Genomic DNA, 22,573 nt, shown 5'->3' with positions numbered 1-22,573 from the left:
TTAAACACAGATCCCGTCCCTCCATTTGACACTCTCTTAGTCCTCCTTTACATACAGTACATATACTGAGTACTCCACTTAAATGTTCTCTGCTCACAACACACAAGAACTGCAACAGTCCACTAACCTCCATATTTCCTGGATTGACCGACCAGTCCTAACCATTGACTAGATGAACTCATTCGTATGATCTATAAACCAGTAGAACAAACTACACACCGTACTGCTCTTAACCAGTGCTTGTCAACAAGCAACCTGAGTCCTATCACCCAACCGGGTGTCTTCCTAGAACGAGACTGAGAGGGGTAGTCAGTGATGTCATAAAGATTATTCAGGAAGTGTATTTGCAGTTGGAGACTGATGGAATGGAACTCTTCTCTGTGAATGGAATTGAGACTGCGTCTGAAATGACTTCATGAAAATAGATGGAAATCAGAGAATAGGGTACCATTTAGGATGGATGAAACGATTGGAGCAGCTGGCTCCCATGTGTACTTCCTGCTTCCTTATGACATCACCTCTGTCCAATCCCTCTTTGTGTCACTAGGTGCCTGCAGACATGTAGCATGTGTGTGTTTTTGGGGTACGGGGTTGGGTGGGTGGTTTTTGGGAGATTATGAAATACTGTGAGTGTGATGCTGTGAGATAATGCTCTGGGTACAAGTTGGCCATTAGATAAAGATCTAGGATCAGCTTACCCTCAGTGGGTCCTCAATTTAACTATTATGGACTGAAGATGCAAGACTGACTTCGGATCAGTGTCTAGGGTTGACTTCATCCTATGGTCAAGGGAACTGACTGAGAGTATGTTTGTCACTGACAAAGAGAGATGAGGAGGAGGGTTGGAGCGGGGATGAAATGTACATTGTTTCTTTTTTGTACCATGTTTTAATTTATTAAATATATCTGATGGCAAGTCGTGTTTGTGTGTGTGTGCGCGGGCGCGCGCACTTCCTACTGGCCAGTATGTTAGGTCTGTTTTGCCTATAATAAATACAGAAAGAAAATCAGTAATATGGCACCAAGCTGTATTCATTTATCATTTTCATGGGCTTCTTCCTCATTTTCACGAAGGGAATTACAAACGTTTAAAAGAAAATGTACAATCAGGATCACGCATGCGTCGTCTTCTCATCGTGGGTGTGTGGTGGTGAGTTTGGTGCGCCCTCACACACGTGGGGTGCTCTTCAATTTGTGGTCTCTGCGGATCAGACATTCAGAAGAATAGCTACTTTTGGACTTGGAAGGTAAGCAGCCTTTTGCTAAGAATGTTTTCTGTATTTTACTCGTAGCTAACTACTAGCTAGTGAACTATTCGTATTGAATTATCCAGCTAGCTGATTAATTAAAGCTAGCTAGCTAACGTTACTGTAGCTAGCAACTTTGTAAGTAACTTACCTTACGCTTTCAAAGTTTAGATTTGATGCCGTGTTATATCTTGTGCACGATCTATTGTTGCAGGAAGTAAACTCATGTGCCACGTTCTCTTACTAGTTCATTTTTTGCCTAAACGATCAAATCCGAGTTTGATTGTTATTTTATTTTGTTAAATACTTAACTAACCAAATTGATTACATTATCGCTGGCTAAATTGCTATCATATCTAACAAAGCATTATTTTCATATGGAGGACACTTTTTATCAGTTAACAAAATAGCCCTGCTAGAGCCCGAGCTGCATGCCTTGTGATGCAACACGCAAATAATAAAGTTGACCCATGTCCTGAATGATTACTTAATGAATGCATGCGTATAAAGAGGAGTGGGGTTGGAATCGGCCTCGTGATCCATATCCACTTAGCTATCATATCCACTTAGTTACCCTCGTTCTACTCTGTATTTCTGTCAAGCACACATCCTCTAAATTGTTATAACCTAGTAACAGTTGGGGCAGATTTTTCTATTTATTTGACCTTTTATTTAACTAGGCAAGTCAGTTAAGAACAAATTCTTATTTTCAATGACAGCCTAGGAACCTGTTCAGGGGCAGAATGACAGATTTGTACCTTGTCAGCTCGGGGGTTTGAATTTGAAATCTTCCGGTTACTAGTCCAACGCTCTAACCACTAGGCTCCCATGCATAGAAAATGACTGCAAGTTTAGCTGAACAACTAGGCTGCCTTGTCTCAGCACTATATTCATACGTGAAAGTATCAGTGGACCTCAAATGCTACAGTAAACATTCCTTTGAGGGTGAGAGCATTGAGACATCTTTAGAACCCAAAGTGCAGTGTGTACCAACCCACACCGATAAGCCAACAGTTAGGCTACACTGACAGACACGTATTTGATCTCGCTCCAATATGTATGTTTGTATAATTTCCTGTGTTTAGCTGACAGACTGACTACAGTGTCACAAAAATACAACACACTCTGTTCTGGCTGCAGAGTTGACCTCTGTCCAGGGCATAATCAGGTCAAAGGTCAACACAGGGACAGATCTGGAGTCGGTCCTTCTATATTATTGATTGATTATAATGATTGTGTTTGATTTAAAGATGGTTAGTGTTAAATTACTCTTGTCATGTGGCCTCCAACATGTGCATGGTAACATATGTGCTATGTCACCATTGGGTTTTGGGAAGAAAAAAAACAATTATCCACTCATCTCCCCTTCTCTAGTTATGGCAGTAGTGAGGTTCTACAGTAAGGAGGCTGAGAGGGGGTGGGTCTTACAGACTGCTGCTCAGCTTCACCCCCAGCTGTCAATCACCAGTGAGCTCTGCTACAATGTCGAGCTGACAGGTGAGTGTGTTTGTGCATAATGTATATGAGTAAAAGATGCACCCAAATTGTTCAGGCAAGTAAGAAATACCTGCGCTCAGGCTATCCGGGAGGCCAAAGTTAGTTACTTTAAGGAGCAGTTCTCTCTGTGGGTTTAACCCCAAGAAGTTCTGGACAATGGTGAAAGAACTGGAGAATAAACCATCCTCACAGCTACCCTTTCCCTAATGTTCATGATGTGTTTGTTACTGCCAAGCTAGCCCCGATTCCTACCCATGCTAGATTACGGAGATGTATCTTAAATAGTTTAGATAAATACCTACTCATTTTCTACATTGTAGAATAATACTGAAGACATGAAAACATTGAAATAACACATAGAATCATGTAGTAACCAAAAAGGTGTTAAACAAATCCAAATATATTTTATATTTGTGATTCTTCAAAGTAGCCACCCTTTGCCTTGATGGCAGCTTTGCTCACTCTTGACATTCTCTCAACCAGCTTCACCTGGACTGTTTTTCCAAAAGTCCTGAAGGAGTTCCAAGATATGCTGAGCACTTGTTGGCTGCTTTTCCTTCACTCTGCGGTCCAACTCATCCCAAATCATCTCAATTGTTTAACACTTTTTGGTTACTACATGGTTCCATGTGTTATTTCATAGTTTGTCTAAACTATTATTCTACAATGTAGAAAATAAAAACCCTTAAATAAGATGAGTAGGTGTGTTCAAACTTTTGACGGGTACTGTAGATCGACAGGTAAGGGTGCTCTCGAGCAGTTAGATGTTCTTTACTATTCGGCCATCAGATTTGCCACCAATGCTCCTTAAAGGACACATCACTGCACTCTATACTCCTCTGTAAACTCTCTGTATACCCAAATCAAGACCCACTGGTTAATTCTTATTTAAATAAGAAACTCTTAGACCTCAACCCTCCCTAGCTGAGAGATCTACTGCAACCCTCATCCTCCACATACAACATCTCGTCTGCCAGTCACATTCTGTTAAAGGTCCCCAAAGCGCGCACATCCCTGTGTCTCTTTCAGTTCGCTGCAGCTAGCGACTGGACAGTTTTATCTCTGTCTCTTATCTCTATCCAAAGACTCAATCATGGACACTTACTGACAGTTGTGGCTGCTTCGGGCGATGTGTTGTTTTCTACCTTTTTTCCCTTTGTGCTGTTGTCTGTTCCCAACAACGTTTCTACCATGTTTGTGTTGTTGCCATTCTGTGTTGTCTTAGGTCTCTCTGTGTCGTGTTGTTATTTTTACTTTTTATCCCCTGTCCCTGCAAGAGGCCTTTTGCCTCCTGCTAGGCCGTCATTATAAATATGAATTTGTTCTTAACTGACTTCCTAGTTAAATGAAGAGGGGGAAAAAGTGTCTTCAGTTAATTTTAGGCTCTCTAATTCTCTCCTCATATCCCTCCCCTTACTCCCCTAGGTGCTGAGTCTCTGAGTGTAGAGCAGAGGGAGGTGCTGCTGTGGCTGTTCCGCCCCACTCTGCAGACAGAACAGCTGTCTGACACACCATACCTGTCAGAGGGAGAGGGAGGAACACTAGTGGAGATCGGACCTAGGTACACACAGACACACACACAAATTGATTTGAAATGCTCAAATCAACCCCACTATTGATGTTTTGTTTGTGCTGCCCCCTGTAGGTTGAACTTTTCAACAGCATGGTCCACTAACGCTGTGTCCATCTGTCAAAGTGCTGGACTGACCAACGTCACCAGAGTGGAGCTGTCCAGAAGACTGCTGATACAAGTACACAAATACAGACGCACACAATTTAGGTGCAATTCCTCAGGCTGCCATGTTGCACAAAGGGGACAACTGGATCAATTCTAACTTTCCTGTCCCTTTCTCTCGCCAGCCCAAGGATCGACAGAGTCAGACAGTGTTGGATGGAGAAGTGGAGAGACTGGTCAGCAGTCTCTATGACAGTATGACTGAGTGTGTTTACACACATCCCATCTCCTCCTTCACTGTGGCAACCAAACCACAGGAAGTGTTTGAGGTAGACATCCTGGAGAAAGGACGAGCTGCCCTGGAGACTGCTAACGATGAGCTGGGTAAGTACACCTGTTAATGTTAGATATCTCATCAGGTCGTCGATCGGTTCCTTCCTGTCTACCTTTCTTTCTTTTCTCACTCTTCTTCTTATGTCGGCTATCTCTTGTTGTCCTCTCTAACCTTTCCTTTTCCCTCCCCCTATCTTTCACCAGTCCTTCTTCCCCTTATGTGGATAGGCCTACTTTGTCACATGACATATAATCTAATGACATAGATGGTTGAAGTCACAGGACTGACGGTGTCATTGATTAGCTTGTGTCTGTAATTACACTAAGGCACACTTTGTGTGTTTGTGTAATTAGATTAAAGCATGCTCTGTGAGCAGTGATTTAACTGTTTGCAATATCAGTGTGTGTGTGTGTGATAAATTAAATCCCTCATACTTTGAGGGGCCTGTGGAGTTTGACTGAATAGTAAACTCACCCACATGAACAGCCTTCCCTTGATCACTGTTAGTTTCTCATTTTTAGAATTGTGTTAATGTGAACCGCCTTGAGGACGTGAGCTCCCTGTTTCATCTGATGTTTTTCATTGTTGATCCAAATAACATTTTCAAGTGTGTGTGTGTGTGTAGGTCTGGCCTTTGACTCGTGGGATCTGGACTACTACACATCATTGTTCCAGAGAGTGAAGAGGAACCCTACCAGTGTGGAGTGTTTCGACCTTGCCCAGTCCAACAGGTAGGTGTGTTTTGTTGATGGTGTACTCTTTAATCTTCCTTTGTTTTATTCATGTTTTGCTTCTGGGGGTAACCTTTTGCATTTCCTGTCTCTGTGCCGCCCTCCCTCAGTGAGCACAGTCGTCATTGGTTCTTCCGGGGACGTATGGTGATTGATGGACATGAGCAGAAGGACACTCTGTTTAGCCTCATCATGGACACCCAGCGTCATAGCAACCAGAACAACGTAATCCAGTTCTGTGACAACAGCAGGTAGGAGAGATGGTGTATGGAAGGACGCTTTTACAATATGTCACACGATGGGGATTTTGTTTCCTTTCCACATTTTACAATTCCATAGTGTGTATGTGTGTGTTTGTGTAGTGGTATAAAGGGGATGGAGGTGGAATGTGTGTACCCCAGAGACCCGTGCCAGGCCAGTGCCTACGAGTTGAAACTCTCTGAAAGACATGTCATCTTCACTGCGGAGACACACAACTTCCCAACTGGTGAGAACATGCACACACTCACACATCCAGGCCAGGAGTGTGTTACAGTTATTTTATACATATATTTACACCTTTTTGAAATCCTCCCCTCTCCCTGCCTTCCTCCTCCTTTATTTAACCCCAGGTGTAGCTCCGTTCAGTGGTGCCACCACGGGGACAGGAGGGCGTATCAGAGATGTGCAGAGTGCTGGGCAAGGCGGGCATGTTGTCGCTGGCACCGCCGGATACTGCTTTGGCAACCTCCACATACCTGGTGAGTGTCTGGAGAGATGTCTGTCTGTACCTGCTGCTGTCTGTCGTGAGGATCATGGAAATGGCAGGAAACCTTGCATGAGTAAAATATGTCCATCTCCCCCATCCTCCTCCCCTCTCCCCCTATCCTTCTCCTCTCTCCCCAGGTTACAGCCTGCCATGGGAGTCTAAGGGGGAGGGGTGGGAGTACCCCCCCAGCTTTGCCCCTCCCCTGCAGGTGGTCATCGGAGCCAGTGATGGAGCGTCAGACTACGGCAACAAGTTTGGAGAACCAGTCCTGGCAGGTACAGACACGAACGATGGAAACAACAGCAGCATCTGAAATTGCACCCTATTCCTTATATAGTACTTCAATAGTAGTGCACTATATAGGGAATAGGGTGCCATTTCGTACACGCTAATCAAAAGTGGTGGAACGTATAGGGAATAGGGTTCCATTTCAGACTTAACCAGCCTTCCGTTCCTCGTGAGTATGACATGTTTTTTGGAGTTGAAACCACAGGAGGTTAACTTGCTTTCGGTCTCCATCTAGGCTTTGCTCGGTCCTTCGGCATGCGACTGGCCAGTGGGGAGAGGAGAGAGTGGATCAAGCCAATCATGTTCAGCGGTGGGCTGGGCTGCATCGAAGATGCACATGTGAAGAAGGAGCCGGCAGAGAAAGGTTAGATCTTTGGTTGGAGCTGATTGGTGTATGGTTAGTGGTAAAGTTGGGGTCAACACTTGGAAATCGACTAGGTCATTTATTGACATTATATGGTTATTTTAAACATAGAATTAATGCCAGTCTGTAAAAACCTTTACTTGTGCTGCTGTTTGTCAGGAATGGAGGTGGTGAAGATCGGGGGTCCGGTGTACAGGATCGGAGTGGGAGGAGGGGCTGCCTCCTCTATCCAGGTGCAGGGTGATAACTCCAGTGCCAGAGACCTGGGGGCGGTGCAGAGAGGAGATGCTGAGATGGAACAGAAGATGAACCGGGCACTCAGGGCCTGTCTGGAGAGAGCGGGAGGAAACCCCATCTGTAGTATACATGACCAGGGGGCAGGGGGAAATGGTAAGAAGAGTGTGTGACGAAGCTGAGGAATGGAAGTCTGAGTTGGGATTGGTTGTGTGTTGGATTAATGTAGTTGTTTTGTAGGTAACGTGTTGAAGGAGCTGTGTGAGCCGGCAGGAGCTGTGATCTACTGCAGCAGGTTTAAGAGAGGAGACCCTACCCTCAGTGTGTTGGAGCTATGGGGGGCGGAGTACCAGGAGAGCAACGCCATGCTCATCCGCCAGTCAGATCGCTCCTTCCTGGAGAGGGTGTGTCAGAGGGAGAAGTGCCCCGTTGACTTTGTTGGAAACATCACTGGAGATGGAAAGGTGAAGATGGGGAGGAATCACAACTGAATCACATTTCTGTCATTTTACCACACACCTTTCCTTTGGGGTGTGAGTGATTTTGACAATGGTCTCTCTCCATGTGTAGATAGTGCTTGTGGATGATGTGGGTGGTGGTGAAGGAGAGGACCAGACAGACAGAGGGCGCTGTCCTGTAGACCTCCACCTGGAATGGGTGCTGGGGAAGATGCCCCAGAAGGACTTTGTCATGGAGAGGATGACAACTGTCCTCAAGCCTCTGTCTCTTCCCACTGGGCTGGGTGTAAGAGACGCCCTGGACAGAGTCCTACGCCTGCCCGCCGTCGCCTCCAAACGCTACCTAACTAACAAGGTGTGTGTGTGTGTTTTAGAGATTTCACTATCTCAGTCATTTTTTAACCTCACATTAAAAACATTACAAACAGTAAATTAAGGCTGTTGGGTTTAGTAAATCAAATGTTTTTGTAGAGAGAAAAGCTCTGAGTTCATTTTGTATTCTCTCTCTGTCTCACTACCTTAATCTGTCTCTCTTCTGTATCTACATCCCTTTCTCAGGTGGACCGGTCCGTTACGGGTCTGGTTGCCCAGCAACAGTGCGTTGGTCCTCTCCACACCCCATTGGCTGATGTCGCTGTCGTCTCTCTGTCTCCATTCGGCCTGAAGGGGGCGGCGACCGCAATCGGGGAACAGCCAATCAAAGGTCTCGTTTCGCCGGGGGCGGGAGCTCGCATGGCTGTGGGGGAGGCGCTGACTAATCTGGTGTTTGCTGAAGTCACAGCCCTGAAGGTAATAGAATATAACGGGCACGGTTAGAATCACAGCCCTGACAGGAACAGAAAGTTATAGGCATGCAATGATTTCAATGACCACAGCAGAGATAATTAGGGTGCAATGGCATTGACCAGAGTCAGAGCCTTTCAGAAAGACCAAAAACAAACTTTTAGCGAACATCAGCACCAGTCTCTCTGTGCTAAGTGCTGAGTGTGTGTTCTCAGGATGTAAAGTGCAGTGGTAACTGGATGTGGGCGGCAAAGCTCCCTGGTGAAGGGGCATGTCTCTGGGAGGCGTGTCAGGCCATGTGTGATGTCATGGGTCAGCTGGGCGTGGCCATCGACGGAGGGAAGGACTCACTGAGCATGGCTGCTAGAGTTGGGACAGAGACTGTCAAAGCACCAGGTACTTTGTTTGTGTCTTTAGGGCACTATTTGTGTTTTGGGGGACAGGCAGTGTGTGTGTTGTGTATAAATCTGCTCTTTCTCTAGGTGCTCTGGTCATCTCTGTGTATGCTGTGTGTCCCGACATCACGGCTACTGTTACCCCTGACCTGGAGAACCCTGACGGCCAAGGTTTGCTACTCACGCATACACGCACACACACACGCTTGAACAGACACATACACACTGCACATCACAATATTGACACAGCTCAACATTTAAACCTGTTCCTGAGTTGATTTCCACACACATACGCACACCTCTAACATTCCTCCTCTCCAGGTGTGTTGCTGTGGGTTCCAGTGACTCCAGGTCACTACAGACTGGGAGGGTCAGCTCTGGCCCAGTGTTACGGTCAGTTAGGTGACCATTCACCTGACCTCGACTACCCAGAGCTACTGACTGCCTGCTTCAATACCACACAGATCCTGCTACATGGTCAGTCACACTTTACATCAGTATGGCTTATATACTGTCACTGTTCTGTCTGTTGAGTGTATCATATCAGTGTATTCTAGTCGGTAGTGTATCATACCAGTGTATTCTAGTCGGTAGTGTATCATACCAGTGTATTCTAGTCGGTAGTGTATCATACCAGTGTATTCTAGTCGGTAGTGTATCATACCAGTGTATTGTAGTCGGTAGCGTATCATACCAGTGTATTGTAGTCGGTAGCGTATCATACCAGTGTATTGTAGTCGGTAGCGTATCATACCAGTGTATTGTAGTCGGTAGCGTATCATACCAGTGTATTGTAGTCGGTAGTGTATCATACCAGTGTATTGTAGTCGGTAGTGTATCATACCAGTGTATTGTAGTCGGTAGTGTATCATACCAGTGTATTCTAGTCGGTAGTGTATCATACCAGTGTATTCTAGTCGGTAGTGTATCATACCAGTGTATTCTAGTCGGTAGTGTGTTATGTGTGTTGCAGACCGCCTGCTGAGTGCAGGACATGACATCAGCGACGGAGGGCTCATTTCCTGTCTGCTGGAGATGGCATTCGCAGGCAATCGTGGGATAGAGGTGGACCTGCCCTCTCTGGGTGCTGGAGGTCAGTAGGACAGAACATTCTATAACTTTATTTAAACCCCTCAGAGGTAAGGAAGATATCAATATGCAATATATACAACACAGATCTCTCTCTTACCCTTCCTACCTCTATGTACCCTTTCTGTCCCTCCCCCACTCTTCCTATAGTCCTGGAGGTGTTATTCAGTGAGGAGTTGGGCTTGGTAGTGGAGGTGTGTGAGAGGGACATAGAGAATGTGTGTCAGAGGTACACTCACGCTGGACTACAGTGTCACCGCATCGGCACCACCCAAGGCTTCGGACCAGAGTCCATGGTGAGACTGACACTATTTATATCACTATTGTTTGTCTTGGATGGTCATATAGGGCAGAATCCTATGTTAGATACTTGAGCCATAAGGCCCGAGGGGGTGTGGCAGGTATATGGCCAATATTCCACGGCTAAGAGCTGTTCTTAAGCATGACGTAACATGGAGAGTCTTATTGCTATTATAAACTGGTTAGCAATGTAATTAGAGCAGTAAAAATACATGTTTTGTCATACCCGTGGTATTATGGTCTGATATACCACGGCTGTCAGCCAATCAGCATTCAGGGCTCGAAATACCCAGTTTATAATATAGAATTGAGCACTTAAATCATGCATTGATATCAATGCTTTTTGGGGGATGTTGTTTATTTTTGTTAACATTGTTCTTCCTGTCTCAGGTCAAAGTTCATGTGGACGGACAGGAAGTGCTGAGCGACCGTCTGCCCAGCCTCCGGGCGTTGTGGGAAGGCACCAGTTTCCAGCTTGAACGCCTGCAGGCCAATCAGCTATGTGTACAGCAGGAAGAGGAGGGGCTAGCCACACGCACACAGCCCTACTTCAAACTCACCTTTGATCCCATGGAGAAACTCAGCAATAACGGTCTTGGTGCAAGCCAGCCTCGCGTGGCTGTGATCAGAGAGGAGGGCAGCAATGGAGACAGAGAGATGGCCGTCTCTCTCTACATGGCTGGCTTTGAGGTACCGGGCACACATACATACATACACACACACACACACAGGCATACATACACACACCTAATTTGTTTGTGACCCCTCTCTCTCTGTGTCTAGGTATGGGATGTGACCATGCAGGACCTGTGTTCAGGCTCTTTAACTCTAGACATCTTCAAGGCTCTGGTGTTTGTAGGAGGATTCAGCTATGCAGACGTCCTGGGCTCAGCTAAAGGTATGCACACACATACAGCATGTACACATACACACGCATATTCTCTTTAACCCTGTGTGTATCTGTCTCCTGATAGGCTGGGCTGCCACAGTGACCTATAACCCCGGGCCAGAGCGGAGTTTGAGCAATTCCGGCGTCGTGACGATACGCTGAGTCTGGGTGTTTGCAACGGCTGTCAGCTCCTAGCCCTGCTGGGATGGGTCGGGGAGGGGGAGGAGGGAGGAGGTGGTAGGCAAACTGTTTGGCTTTGGTGTCTACTTATTACAGTTTCTTCCCAGAGAGAGATTTACCAAGACAACGATTAATTTAAAGACTGTCTTTTGAGTACTGTTCACTCAAACAGTCCCACTCACCCTCTTGCTGTGTGTTTGTCTCTGCAGAGTCTGATGTGGTCCTGACCCATAACCAATCTGGCAGGTTTGAGTCGCGGTTCGTCAGTGTAGGGATCAAGGCCTCTCCTTCAGTCTGGCTCCGGGGCATGGAGGGCTCTGCCCTAGGCGTCTGGGTGGCTCATGGGGAAGGTACAATCTCTTAAAATAATATTCAGCCTATCTAGCTTAATAGACAGCTATTGCAATTTTCCACATTGACATGATAAATGTTGACAATGATGCACAAAAGCCAAGGGTCATCCAACACTCCATCTTCTCCTTCTCTCCAGGTCTGGTTCAGTTCCGTTCCCCCCAGGTTCAGCAGCGTATCATCTCCTCCGGCCTCGCCCCCCTCCGTTACCTGGATGACACTGGTTTACCCACTGAGGTGTACCCCCAGAACCCTAACGGCTCTCCCCAGGGCCTAGCGGGGCTGACCTCCAGGGATGGGCGCCACCTGGCCATGATGCCCCACCCGGAGCGCTGTACCTTTGGCTGGCAGTGGCCATGGGCCCCCAGGGAGCTCCAGAGCTCCCTCAGCACCACCTCTCCCTGGCTACGCATGTTTACTAACGCTGCTGCCTGGTGTAGTCATCAACAGTGAGGGAGCTAGCTAGACAACACAGCTCTTTCGCACTGTAGTCCAACTGTAGAAATCAAAATTTGGCTTGGAAGTCAGTTGCACTGCTAAAATGGTCAGAAACATTCCCATTACTTCCCCACACCACTACATGTTATTCACTGTTCTGTTTTAACTGAACAATGTTACTCTGCTGAAATCAGTCTTTATGTTATTGGTACTTAAAATAGTATTTTCTCAAACTGAAAAGTATTTGCATTCCAGAGAATCAATGCTGAAATAAAGCCCACCAATCACTGCACCATGGTCAAAAGTATCTGATCAATCACTTGAGCTGTCTTTAACATTCCGAAGGTCACGCTACTACTAACAGATAGTTTGATTGGTTCTCTGTTTATCACTGATACTGTTCAATTATATTGACAATTTTGTAATTTACTGACACATTTCCAAACGGTTTATGAACTGTTATTTTTCTATCAAACTGAGAACTAATTAAATACATTTCAAAATGTGGAGATGGAATAATTGATACAAGGATAATGTGTAGTTTAATGTCTATATTGTATTTGCATGTGTATTGTTGTGCTAAACAGGGCTCATCTGGAAAAGAGTTATTGGTCTCAGCATTTACTCCCTGTTCAGTAAGGACAAATAACAAACTTTCAGAACAAAAAATACACCATTTATAGCATTTTACAAGTATTCACATCAAGTATTTACAGTTTCACTGAGAAACAGCAGGGTACAATATAATAGGTCTACATTTAATCTGCACCCCCTGAACAGACCCAGGTTTTATTGAACCACTGAAGGGCATTGATAACAGTAACACGGACACCAAAATAAAGGCTAGGGGGTTGGACATTTCCAGGAACTTTAAATAAATTCCCTGTTTTTTTCTACAAATTCTGTTTGGAGGATTCTGGATTTCCTGCTTATTCCCTTCTGATTCCAGGAACCCCCCCAACTGAGATTCTGGGAAAACCAGGGAATTTATTGAAAGTTCCCTATATGTTGAAACACTAGCAACAGGTACTGTAGAAAGAAACACGACACACAAAAATCTGAAAATATCAGACAATGAACCTCCAAAATGCTGCATAAAAAACATTCAACACATTCCATTAAACATACCCACTGGAGGAGGAGAGACTATTTGTGTAGGTTCCACCATGTTGCTTTCATCAGATCAGTGGTCATGGAGGAAAGAAGGCTAGGTGTGACACTTTATGCATTCAGCCATGCAAAAACTGAGCCCCTGGTTAGACTTACTATTAGACTGTAAACCGCTGCTTGTGGTACAGTGAGTCCAACACCTGGGGTCTAATCATAAGTCCAAAATGTTTTACAACCAAAATGAGTTTCTTTGACAAATTCAGTTAGATCCCTCACTGTTTGGTTCCTAGTGAATACACCTGCTAATAACCCCAGGATGCAAACCAGCAGATATACACTGCTGACTTCTTGCTAGGTCTCTCAAAAAAGAGTTGACTAACTAGACTAGAGGTGATCTCCTGTTGAAATGAAAGCTAAATCACTGCTGGCCATCATTTCTGCTGCTCGCTCTACAGAGAGTTACTGAACAGGCCTACCCCCTGTGTGAGCTGAGGAGTTCCCACTATCTGGTGCCATCTGCTGGTTGATATTGATAACACAGATGAGCAGCAGGAAGACCACCACCAGGTCATCCAGGACCCCCAGGAGGTCAGACAGGGAGGGTGGAGTGTCCAGGGGGGGTGAGGTGAGGGACACCACAGTCCCTAGGCAGCAAAGTGCCACCCGGAGGAAGAAGAGGCACACTAGCCCCCCCATGGTGCCCAGGCGGCAGATTAGCAGCTGCAGGAACAGGGGTGTGTCACACAGGTAGTCTGTCACCTAAGGGACAAGACAAACGGACACAGGTGTGAGTAGAGGGTGCCACGGTCACCTCGCCTGGCTTCAGGTGGGACAGAGAGATATGGCTCTTGTTCAGTAGAGCAGGTGTTCCCAAACTTTTTGTGGCTGGGATCCCTTTTGCAAATTCATCAGTGATTTAAAAATAGCATACAAGGAGTTTTACTTCAACGTCTTCAGTGCATGACTGGGCACAGTGTAAAACATTTGAAAGGCCCTTCTCTTGGCATTGAAGAGAAAAAATGTATGTCTTCAAGCTAATTTTCTGCAATTCTACACATTTGTCCATATGCAGAGTGCATTCATGTTCAAAGCATACATTTTGAGGAATACAAGAGGTTTTGAGTTTAAAGTTTGATAATTGGTGGAGAACTGTAGATACCAATATTACTGTGAGCCTTCCAAGCCCATGTTGTCCAAGGTTAAGAACATACATTGTAGATCAATAATATTTGTATTGTAGTATACAGTGTTGGGGAGTTGCGAACTTAAAGAGTCTATTGATGCACCAGTGTGTCAATCTATGTAACATTTATTTTTTTTTTTATCTGTCAATTTAAGCTAGAGATATGTTTTTTGTTGTTGTTGCATGGGCTGAGTCTCATCCACCACATCTGCTGTGGAAGGTGGGCGAGCTGCAGAGGTGTTTGTCAGACCATGAAATATCCCCAAAAAGTCTTCTGAACGGTTTTGTCAACAAAATAATATGACCGCTATGTGGAAAGGGGAGACTCACGAACTTGGTCTTCTCCCCCCATGGGTGTCACGGGACCCATCTAAAGGTAACCCATACAAATGAATGGAAGTATGGATATATATATCCTAAATATGACAGACACTTCAAAGCCGTATTCCTTTTTTGCCAGTTATGAATGTGTTGTTCAATGCTTTTCTATGGGCTATAGTAGAAATGGCCAAATTAAATATTTTATCAAATCATTTTTTATATATATATACACTGCTCAAAAAAATAAAGGGAACACTAAAATAACACATCCTAGAATAGAATGAATGAAATATTCCTATTAAATACTTTTTTCTTTACCATAGTTGAATGTGCTGACAACAAAATCACACAAAAATTATCAATGGAAATCAAATTTATCAACCCATGGAGGTCTGGATTTGGAGTCACACTACAGGCTGATCCAACTTTGATGTAATGTCCTTAAAACAAGTCAAAATGAGGCTCAGTAGTGTGTGTGGCCTCCACGTGCCTGTATGACCTCCCTACAACGCCTGTGCATGCTCCTGATGAGGTGGCGGATGGTCCCCTGAGGCATCTCCTCCCAGACCTGGACTAAAGCATCCGCCAACTCCTGGACAGTCTGTGGTGCAACGTGGCGTTGGTGGATGGAGCGAGACATGATGTCCCAGATGTGCTCAATTGGATTCAGGTCTGGGGAACGGGCGGGCCAGTCCATAGCATCAATGCCTTCCTCTTGCAGGAACTGCTGACACACTCCAGCCACATGAGGTCTAGCATTGTCTTGCATTAGGAGGAACCCAGGGCCAACCGCACCAGCATATGGTCTCACAAGGGGTCTGAGGATCTCATCTCGGTACCTAATGGCAGTCAGGCTACCTCTGGCGAGCACATGGAGGGCTGTGCGGCCCCCCCAAAGAAATGCCACCCCACACCATGACTGACCCACCGCCAAACCGGTCATGCTGGAGGATGTTGCAGGCAGCAGAATGTTCTCCACGGAGTCTCCAGACTGTCACATGTGTCACGTGCTCAGTGTGAACCTGCTTTCATCTGTGAAGAGCACAGGGCGCCAGGGGCGAATTTGCCAATCTTGGTGTTCTCTGGCAAATGCCAAACGTCCTGCATGGTGTTGGGCTGTAAGCACAACCCCCACCTGTGGACATCGGGACCTCATACCACCCTCATGGAGTATGTTTCTGACCGTTTGAGCAGACACATGCACATTTGTGGCCTGCTGGAGGTCATTTTGCAGGGCTCTGGCAGTGCTCCTCCTTGCACAAAGGCGGAGGTAGCGGTCCTGCTGCTGGGTTGTTGCCCTCCTACGGCCTCCTCCACGTCTCCTGATATACTGGCCTGTCTCCTGGTAGCGCCTCCATGCTCTGGATACTACGCTGACAGACACAGCAAACCTTCTTGCCACAGCTCGCATTGATGTGCCATCCTGAATGAGCTGCACTACCTGAGCCACTTGTGTGGGTTGTAGACTCCGTCTCATGCTACCACTAGAGTGAAAGCACCGCCAGCATTCAAAAGTGACCAAAACATCAGCCAGGAAGCATAGGAACTGAGAAGTGTTCTGTGGTCACCACCTGCAGAACCACTCCTTTATTGGGGGTGTCTTGCTAATTGCCTATAATTTCCACCTGTTGTCTATTCCATTTGCACAACAGCATATGAAATTTATTGTCAATCAGTGTTGCTTCCTAAGTGGACAGTTTGATTTCACAGAAGTGTGATTGACTTGGAGTTACATTGTGTTGTTTAAGTGTTCCCTTTATTTTTTTGAGCAGTGTATTTTTTATACCTATAGGGGTCCTAAAATGCTAAATCCAATACCTAAATGATCCATGGTATGACCAATCTTAAAACAATTCCATATGTTAGCTTAGTAGAACTAGGTTGTAGTGTGGTTGCGGCATGTTTTAATAAAGTATATGACAAGGTTTTGTGTGTTACTAGGTTGTAGTGTGGTTGTAGCATGTTAGTAAATGTTATGAAACGTTTTGTGTGTGGTACTGACCTTTCGAGGGGCTCCTGAGTAGCGTTTGTTGTAGTCTGTGATTTCTCCCAGAACCTCCCTCTCTTTACTGTCTGACCAACCCTTACTGAACAGACGACACAGGACCTTGACCTAAAAGAGAGAGAGAATCCATTCCAGTTACATTCTGAATAATTATTTATCACTTTTATTCAACTTAAAGGGATAGTTCACCAAATTGTAAAATTTAATGTTGGTTTCCTGACCCTGGAAGCAGTCGATCGACAAGGTATGAAATCAATCCATGCTTTGGTTTAGTTTTCCTGGCACTGTTTCCAAATGCTAACGTTTTAACATTTGTGGCACAAATCCCATTAAAGTCATGGGACCAATATCAGCATTTTTTTGCGCATCATGTCTAAATCATCCAAAAGTATCTACATTTAATTGTGAAGCTCACAAAAGTCACTTATAGATGATTTGAACATGATGCTCATTTTCTTTTCAGATAACAAGTGTAATATCTTGGTAATAATGGCTGTTTCTACAGTTGGGTGTATCTTCCTTACCTTTTGTCTACACAGAGGGCAGCTTATGGCGTCCAGCCAGGACCCATGTCTCCAGTAGGAGATCAGACAGGGAGCTGCAGACAGAGAAACAAGGTAACATAAAGTACTCTATCACTTATATATTCATTCATATTTTTACCCCCAAAACAACGATCCACCATTAAGGAAACATGGTCATATCGCTAGTATAGTATGCTTATATTATTGTGCATGAGGCGGAATGCGGGAATGAGCAAAATGCTGACAGCAGCATTAGAAGCTGTTGATGTAGTGATATGACCTTGTCTACTGCATGATCATGAATTAACACACACTTGGATGGTGTTTAGGTGTAAAGTGTAGCTCCTATCTCTCCCACCCTCTCTCTCTGAGGGGAAGGCAGGGTTAAGTAGGGCAGGTCAGGTGGAGTAGTTATTATGTCATGTGATGATGACACAGACAATGGTGAAGGTTAGGTGAGGGAGAGAAGATTGGCTGTTGCTACTATCCTTATCAACCACTATTTTAACCCACCACTGATATACAGAAAGTATTCATAACCTTTGACTTATTCTACATTTTGTTGTGTTATAGCCTGAATTCAAAATGTATCACAGATTTTTTTTCTCACCGTCCAAGCTCTCTCAAGTTGGTTGTTAATTGTTGCTAGACAGCCATTTTCAAGTCTTGCCATAGATTTTCAAGGCAATTGAAGTCAAAACTGTTATTAGGCCACTCATGAAAATTCTATGTCATTTTGGTAAGCATATATTTGGCCTTGTGTTTTAGGTTGAAAGGTGAATTTGTCTCCCAGTGTCTGTTGGAACAAAGACCGAAGCAGGTTTTGCCTGTGCTTAGCTCTTTTCCGTTTATTTTTTTATCCTAAAAAACTCTCTAGTCCTTGCCAATGACAAGCATACCCATAACATGATGCAGCCACCACCAGTTGCTCAGTGATGTGGTGTTGGATTTGCCCCAAACATAAGGCTTTGCATTTAGGCCAAAATGTATATTCCTTTGCTGTGTTTGTTTTACAGTATTCTTTGTCACAATTTTTGCAGTTTTACTTTAGTGCCTTATTGCAAACAGGATACATGTTTTGTAATATTTTTTATTCTGTACATATTTCCTTCTTTTCACTCTGTCATTTAGGTTAGTATTGTGCAGTAACTACAATGTTGTTGATCCATCCTCAGTTTCTCCAATCACAGCCATTAAACTCTGTAACTGTTTTAATGTCATCATTGGCCTCATGGTGAAATCCCTGAGCGTTTTCTTTCCTCTCCGGCAACTGAGTTACGGTAGGAAGGACGCCTGTATCTTTGTTGTGACTGGATGCATTTATACACCATCCAAAGTGTAATTAATAACTTCACCATGCTCAAAGGTATATTCAATGTCTGCTTTTTTTTACCCACCTACCAATAGGTGCCCTTCTTTGTGAGGCAGTGGAAAACCTCCCTGGTCTTTGTGGTTGAATCTGTGTTTGAAATGCACTGCTCGACTGAACTTATTTAGGCTTGCCATAACAAAGGGGTTAAATACTTATTGACTCAAGACACTTCAACTTTTCTTTTATTCATTTGTAAACATTTGTTAAAACATAATTCCCCTTTGACATTATGGGGTATTGTGTAGGCAAGTGACACAAAATCTCAATTTAATCAATTTTACATTCAGGCTGTAATACAACAAAATGTAGAAAAGGTCAAGGGGTGTGAATACCTTCTGAAGGCAACTGTAGCTGTCTATGACTGTTAAGCCACTTCTGTAATGAGGTTATTGTCAAAACAGACAGTTTTGCTTACTCAGAGATAGCAAACCGAACTGGATCGAAAATGTATTTAAAATGTGTGAAATTCTCTTGATTTAGCAAGCTTGTGTTTTGCACTTTTGGGACTATTTTGTTGATTCTATTGAGCCCGACGAACTAAGTAAAGCACACCTCAAGTATTTCCGATATTTGCAATTTGTGTTCGACCCAGGTACGATAGCAAGACAAAGACCAGACTGACAGCCAGGTTGTCATAACAATTCCATATAGTCACCATATCCTAGGACCCTTTTAGACCATAGATGGCCTTGGGAGAGTTTGCACACGCGTGCCAAAAACATCCTTCCTATTTTCCTGTTTTCATAGTGAGCCTACGTGACTCTGGCCAAATGAGAGAGATGTGTGTGAATGTGCAAAGCCTGACTGTGTGTGATCTCCATCAGGTGGGAGCCACACACTGGGTCACTAGTGTGGCACAGGCTAGACAGGTCTTGGGGCTCTCATCATGTTACACGGATAGAAACACGGATGCTTCGTTGGCCAGACAGATGGACAGACAAAATAGTTAAATAGATCCAACCTGACCTGCTGCTGTAGTCAGTGTGTTGTATGGTACTTTCATTTGTAATGTAAATGTTAATATGCTACCTTCTGGGCTCTAAAGACCTCTTTCTATCTGTACAAGTCTCTATTGGCCCTTAGATAAATCCGATCATGTGCAGGTTGTGGTGGTCGTGGTACTGTCTTACCACAGAAGAGATGGCCACAGTTGGTCTTTACGGGGAAGCTGGCAGTTTGTAGACATACAGGGCAGAGCCAGTCTCTGTGGCCCGCGGATGGACAGATCTGAGAGGAGTTCTTGGGAGAGAGAGGAATACATTGGTACAGTTAGAGATAGGTAATTATAACACCGGTTTCTGTTTCTCTGACCTCTCTGCACTTAATTGATCACTAAAGAGTGATTGGAAGCCTTGAAACAGGTCCCATGTCTAAAACTGGCAAATACTGTGGCTTTTAGGAACATGAGATACACACCTCTGGAATAGCAGTGAAATAACAGAAACAAGCACCAGGGAAAAGATGAGGCCAATGTCCTATAAATGGACCTCAGTGGACCCCATCATAAGGAAATATCAGCTCGGAAATGATCACGGTCTTAGCTTGCCAGCTGGAGGGAGCTACCGTCCTCTCCTTCCCTCCAGACTGCCTCTCTTCTAAGCATTATTAATAACAGTAATCATTTTTTGTAAGAGTAAGAGTTATTATCAGTTAATAACAGTAATTGTTATTTGTAAGAGTAAGAGTTATTATCAGTTAATAACAGTAATCTCAACAACTAACAACAATATCAAACTAAGACAGTGACATTACTCCGACATAATCAGGAATCATATGGGTAGAGCATCTCAACTTCTCTGTCAAACAGAACCATGTTTTGTTATGAATTTAACCAAAAGTACAATGTAATTACGCTGGTCTTTGTAGCAGCAATGATTTTAGCACTATGGAAAGTACGGCCACTATTTCTCCTGATTCCCCAGACCGTCAGACAGTCAACATTTTGCTATACTACAATTAATGTTTTCTAATATAAAAATGATTATTGACATTGTGGCATGCGTTGATTGACACTGCAGTGTGATTATAGTGGTTGTCATGTCAGGGCTTAGAATCCTGCCCCCTAGCATTCTTAGATGTTAGGGGTCATCAGTACTTGACCCACTATGTGTGTGTGTGTGTGTGTGTGTTTCTGTGTGGCCTCACCTTGCTGTAGGTCACATGTTTGAGGGATGTTCGGTCCTGTGTGTGTTCTGAGGACGATCCTAGGTGACCCTGACCCACTGTGACCTCAGGCAGAGGGTCACATCTGGTGGAGGAGGAGATTGGGGAGACGGGGGAATAACATGAATTACATTGTGTTAAGGTTTAAATTGGCATGCAACAATTTATTTAACAAACTATCAGCCACCATAGCTGTTAAACTTTTTGCTTATTGATAGTTGCAGTTGACACTGAATAGTTTGTCCAACATCTATACATTGTCTATAGAGGACAATACACATTTGGCATATTGCAGCCAAACTGGGATCTTATGGTGATTTGCCCAGTGCAAGTTTAATTAGTTGGTAAAAAGCTAGTAACCAGATACTAGACACCCCATCCCCCTATACCAAGTACCCAAACTAGTTAACTGTGAAAACAATCTGGATACCAGATACACACAACCTCAAGCTACCAGACCTTTACAGTCTAAGTACCAGACACCCAACCACACCTATACTATCAGCATCTGTAGTGTGTGAGTGGGTGGTGTGTAGAGGAGAGGGTATAGACCCTCTGTTTATGCCCAGAGAGAAAAAGACTTACCTGGGATGAGAGCTGTGTGAGGTGTGCATGGTCTGATTCATCTGGCAGCTGGAAGTGTAGGTCTGGTAGCTGTAAACAGACAGAGAGCCTGGGAGTGTCTCCTAGACACTCATGAGTGTGTCTCTGTAGACTGTGTGTTTCCCGGAGAGGCTAGAGAAGGAAATGTTTCCTGACTGCATCATTGTACACAATAAATCTTACTGGTCAGTTAATCATTAACTAGGCCTTTCGATCTGGGAGCTGACGGCTGCCTGTCTGGAAGAGACTTAGAGAGCACCAGAGCACATTATTGATTGCAGTGAATGTCAATGTACTAGGATTACATAACATAAAAGCAGATTCTCTAATATGTGATTGATGTGATTGGTAAATGTTATTATAACATGAAATCGGTAAGGGCTCTAAACAAAAACTGTAAAGCGTTTCCATGGCCATTCCCATTTCCAAATTCTATTTTGATCATGTGACCACCCACACAAGTTCAAAGCTATACTGTTTGTCTCCGCCTTTTCAGTCTTAATAGTTTAGTGCCAACTTGGCAATGATTTACTGAAGGTTTACTGAGTTTAAAGCCTTTACCATAAAACACCAGCTCTATGGTGAAATAGAGTTGTGAAAAACCTTGTTGTTGTCTATCAATCCATATGTATCAGACTCATAGAAATGTATAGAGATCTCTACTTGGAAATAACCTGTTTTTAGCATGGACATTGACATTAAGGGCTTCCACTAGTAGTCAACTGGGTGGGGATTCCTATGGGTTGAAGCAATCAGCCAATGATTAAAGCATTGTCATCTTCTTCAAATTGGGTTGTATGGTTTGTATATGGCCTTAAACTATATCAGCGGCATCTAGTGGCCACAATAAATTAATAACACAGAAGAGTTGGTTCAAGACTCCTGCACTGCAAGTCCTGGTAAATCACCAATCGCTTTACACTTTTTTCAGACACAAAAGAACACGAAAATGGAGTACTTTAAAATTAAGAATGCCTCAATGGTGCTGCCCATGCTTTCACAGACGCCATAATGGCACAGATACAATGATGAGCCCTCTATCCATCTCTTTGAGGAGCACCCCAGTTGAAAGGAATATCAAACCCTCTAAATTCACTAGGATTCGCACAAATGTCATCATAATAGTCTTCATACATAAGTCTGTCACATTGGTACTGGTAAAGATACCGAAAATTCAGATTTGCATTGCCCAAGGTCAAGATCACAACTGAATTTCCACATTCTAATGAGTAATAAAGAACTGTTATCAGCAAGTGTATGTTTGCAACGTGAAAATATTCACGTATGATGT

At 44.2% G+C, this 22,573-nt stretch overlaps 2 protein-coding genes across 2 annotated transcripts; one reads left to right on the top strand and one right to left on the bottom strand.

Annotated features, from left to right (window-relative positions):
- Window positions 1–1,131: 1,131 nt before the first annotated feature.
- pfas (phosphoribosylformylglycinamidine synthase) lies at window positions 1,132–12,508 on the top strand. The gene is given in 26 exon segments (XM_029632836.2): window positions 1,132–1,247; window positions 2,622–2,744; window positions 4,170–4,305; window positions 4,390–4,495; window positions 4,605–4,803; window positions 5,379–5,484; window positions 5,595–5,735; window positions 5,847–5,971; window positions 6,096–6,224; window positions 6,370–6,507; window positions 6,756–6,884; window positions 7,044–7,274; window positions 7,359–7,582; window positions 7,689–7,931; window positions 8,135–8,365; window positions 8,575–8,755; window positions 8,842–8,925; window positions 9,076–9,231; window positions 9,728–9,847; window positions 9,994–10,139; window positions 10,534–10,833; window positions 10,927–11,041; window positions 11,118–11,144; window positions 11,147–11,269; window positions 11,422–11,562; window positions 11,703–12,508. Coding segments are annotated over 25 exon segments (3,966 nt in total). The 5' UTR covers window positions 1,132–1,247; window positions 2,622–2,623; the 3' UTR covers window positions 12,017–12,508.
- A 147-nt stretch (window positions 12,509–12,655) lies between these two features.
- si:dkey-183n20.15 (RING-HC_RNF170 domain-containing protein) lies at window positions 12,656–22,183 on the bottom strand. The gene is made up of 6 exons (XM_029632840.2): window positions 21,265–22,183; window positions 20,662–20,764; window positions 19,647–19,755; window positions 17,145–17,218; window positions 16,618–16,728; window positions 12,656–13,870 (listed from the first exon to the last, which is right to left on the bottom strand). Exons 1-6 carry the CDS (start codon window positions 21,303–21,305, stop codon window positions 13,571–13,573), a joined length of 738 nt encoding a protein of 245 aa, XP_029488700.1. The 5' UTR covers window positions 21,306–22,183; the 3' UTR covers window positions 12,656–13,570.
- Window positions 22,184–22,573: the final 390 nt, after the last annotated feature.

This window comes from Oncorhynchus nerka, linkage group LG24 (genome assembly GCF_034236695.1).
Source record: "Oncorhynchus nerka isolate Pitt River linkage group LG24, Oner_Uvic_2.0, whole genome shotgun sequence".
Taxonomy (NCBI): Eukaryota; Metazoa; Chordata; class Actinopteri; order Salmoniformes; family Salmonidae; genus Oncorhynchus; species Oncorhynchus nerka.
The sequence above is the reverse complement of the archived record's forward strand: the minus strand, read 5'-3'. Positions and strand labels throughout refer to the sequence as shown.

What these genes read in the sequence shown, in the direction of transcription:
- si:dkey-183n20.15 (XM_029632840.2), bottom strand. Translation starts at nt 21,305, where the DNA reads ATGAATCAGACCATGCACACCTCACACAGCTCTCATCCCAG. An exon ending in AACATGTGACCTACAGCAAG is followed by an intron (nt 19,756 to 20,661) that starts GTGAGGCCACAC and finishes CTCTCTCCCAAG; the next exon opens with AACTCCTCTCAGATCTGTCC. An exon ending in ACTCAGGAGCCCCTCGAAAG is followed by an intron (nt 13,871 to 16,617) that starts GTCAGTACCACA and finishes CTTGTCCCTTAG; the next exon opens with GTGACAGACTACCTGTGTGA.